General features: G+C 39.6%; 1 protein-coding gene across 2 annotated transcripts in view; it reads right to left on the bottom strand.

Moving 5' to 3' along the window:
* The window catches only part of dgkh (diacylglycerol kinase, eta), a gene marked incomplete at its 5' end in the record, with an annotated part of 71814 nt that overhangs the window by 29922 nt on the left and 39172 nt on the right, over positions 1-2720 (bottom strand). For both annotated transcript variants that reach the window (XM_014027069.1, XM_014027070.1), the window contains 1 exon segment: positions 573-686. In XM_014027069.1, coding sequence (XP_013882523.1) covers positions 573-686 — 114 coding nt within the window.

Raw genomic sequence — 2720 nt, forward strand, 5'->3', positions numbered from 1 at the left:
CCTACAGTATTTTTACAGTCTTTATTTTACAGTTAAAATAAATGTTTATCAAATAAAGTCTAATGTTACAACTAATCGTGGATCCCTTTGAGACCAGTTGTCTTTGATTTGGGTAGTGTGGGGGGCTGGTAGTAACAAAATCACACTTCAAAATATAATAAAACTGCACTAAAACCACATAATGTAATAATGTTATTACATTATGTGGCTGTTAGTATTACAAAATGTGTTGAAGAGTTATTATATTTTGCATCAATTATAACATAATGTGGTTTTAGTGCAGTTTTATTACATTTGGTAGCTCGATTCTATTACATTATTGTGGCGTTATTACATAATGTGGTGTTACGAGGTGAGATGAGATGTACAGTGCAGCTGGAACAGGTGCTGCACTCACAGGAAGCACAGATGTACTGATAGAAATAACGCTGACTAATCAACTAATCAAATAATCGAGAACATTGACAAATTAATAGATTATCAAAACAATCATTATGTGCAGCCCTAGTGTGGATATAAAGCATTGACAACGTGGATACAAAGAGCCTGACCATGTCAGTTTGTTCTCTCACCTGTGCTATACGGTGGTGTTGGAGTTTGATGACTCTGGAAACAGCCATCTGCATGCTACCAAACACAGCCACGACCTCCAGGATCTTATCATCAAACGATGGAGCACAAAATATCTGCAACAGGATCAGTAGGAAATTTAGGAGTGGCACGGATAATTTCTCCATTGATTTCGTAGATTATATAGAGATTATACAATCCACATCCACCGAAAGCTAAGGACAGAGATGTCTGGTGAGCTTAGAAAGAAAAACACACGAGCATGTTCAAATTAAAGTCTGTAAGATTGATAAAGAGTGCAGACTGATGCTCCTGTGACAACACCAGAATTAGCCAAGGCTTCAGGAATATGTCCTTTGGACAGAGGAGAGGAAACTGGAGATATTTGGCAACAAGTTTCATCAGCTTTATGTTCACAACCCATTTATGAATTATACAAAAAACAAACACTGTACCTACAGTAGCCTGGTTCAAACCAGACCCTGTCCTTCACTTTGATTCATACGAGGGTCTGGACTTGATACATAGAGAAGTGTTTCTTGCAGGAGGCGTGGCCTCTGCTGAAGCATGTATGTCGCTGTGAAGGAGGCTAAGCTAAGAAGCTAACCGGAAATCGTGTGTGCTGTAAACAACCCTACTAAGAGGAGAAAAGTACCGAGACGACTAAATGAGAGCTGCTGCTTTGTCAGACTAATTTAATTTAATTTGAAGCCTTATCAACACAGACTGGCTTNCCGGTAGACGGCAGCCATTACAGACGAACATGTGTTTGTTGTTGCTCCAGGAGCGGCTCGGTCACACACTAATATCATTAATTCACTAAGCTGCAGGACTGTTTTTTTCTTTTTTCACATCATGTCTCCTGCCTGGATGTGTTATTATCGCGCTCTGAAGCACAGAGGACTGTCAGAGGTAAGCTCTTTTCAACTGATTTTACGACGTGGTCTCATTTCCGGACTCAAATGTAGCTGATATTTCAGTTAAAATACATAAGTAAAAATATTTATCCGAGTATAGTACTACCCCCCAACTTTATGGATGATTTTATGGATTTAATTTTATGTATTATACTTGAATAAATACGGTAGCTCATACCCTCATCACTTGTACTAGACTTGTTTCCCAACCTTTATTTTCAGAGCCCACATTCCTGCATGGTTAAATGTTTTCTGCCCTAAAATATCTTGTTTGATTGAATCAACGACCTCCTCAGATTGTCATAARGTTCTGCAGAAGTCTGTTGATGATTCTTTCATTACAATCAGGCATTTCAAATGAAAGAAACGTCTAAAACATGCAGGAGTGGTTCAAGCACGAGGACCAGGAATGGGGACTTAACCAGACTACTGTAAAGTTATTCTGGCTGAGTGTCCAAAACACTTGAAGTGAAGTCTTAGAGCTTATTCATAACTCTTACAGGTTCTTCTAAAGCTGGGGAGACAACGTTCAGTCTTTGAAAAGTCTTAGAGAACACACCAACAGACTGGTTTCATTAGAATTTTGTATGATAAATGAAAGACTGGGATCACACACTTTACATGATGACAGACATTTGTTTGTCAAACCAACAGAAGCCAACTGAAGTTCTCAAAGTTTTGTGAGGGTGACAGGTTATAGTGTGAACAATGGTCGGCTCATTGCTCCTGCTGTCTGCACAGTTATCTAGCTCTTCTGACACTACTGTTTTTAATCCCACCCTGTCTTTTTCATTGATTGTTGGTAGTGTGTTTACAGTTGGGTCAGTAATCAATTCACACTACTTATCTGTGTCCAGATTTGGCTCCAAAACTTCTAACATGTTTGATTGACTGTGACTGACTCGTACAACTGTGAATCAGGGTAAAACTTGCCAAAAAACTCTCAGGGTGTGTCGTCAGCTTCAGAGAGGCCTTATTTCTCCTGTTTAACCCTCCTCTTCAGAATACAATTAAAAAGCCCCCTCATTCTATTGACCTTTGCACCCACGTGACCAAGTCACGTGGGAACGCCATGTTGGACGGCAGAAGCCACGGAGCGGTGTACTGAATTGAATGGCAGCGAATGTGTTTTGAAGTTATTTTTTTCTTTTTGCTGTGGTTTCTACTTGTTCAAGTTTAGATAATTTATCTGTGGAAGTCGCACACCTAGTTGGGGCTCACAGACAGCGTTAT

The sequence above is a fragment of the Austrofundulus limnaeus genome, unplaced genomic scaffold (assembly GCF_001266775.1).
Source record: "Austrofundulus limnaeus strain Quisiro unplaced genomic scaffold, Austrofundulus_limnaeus-1.0 Scaffold613, whole genome shotgun sequence".
Lineage (NCBI taxonomy): Eukaryota > Metazoa > Chordata > Actinopteri > Cyprinodontiformes > Rivulidae > Austrofundulus > Austrofundulus limnaeus.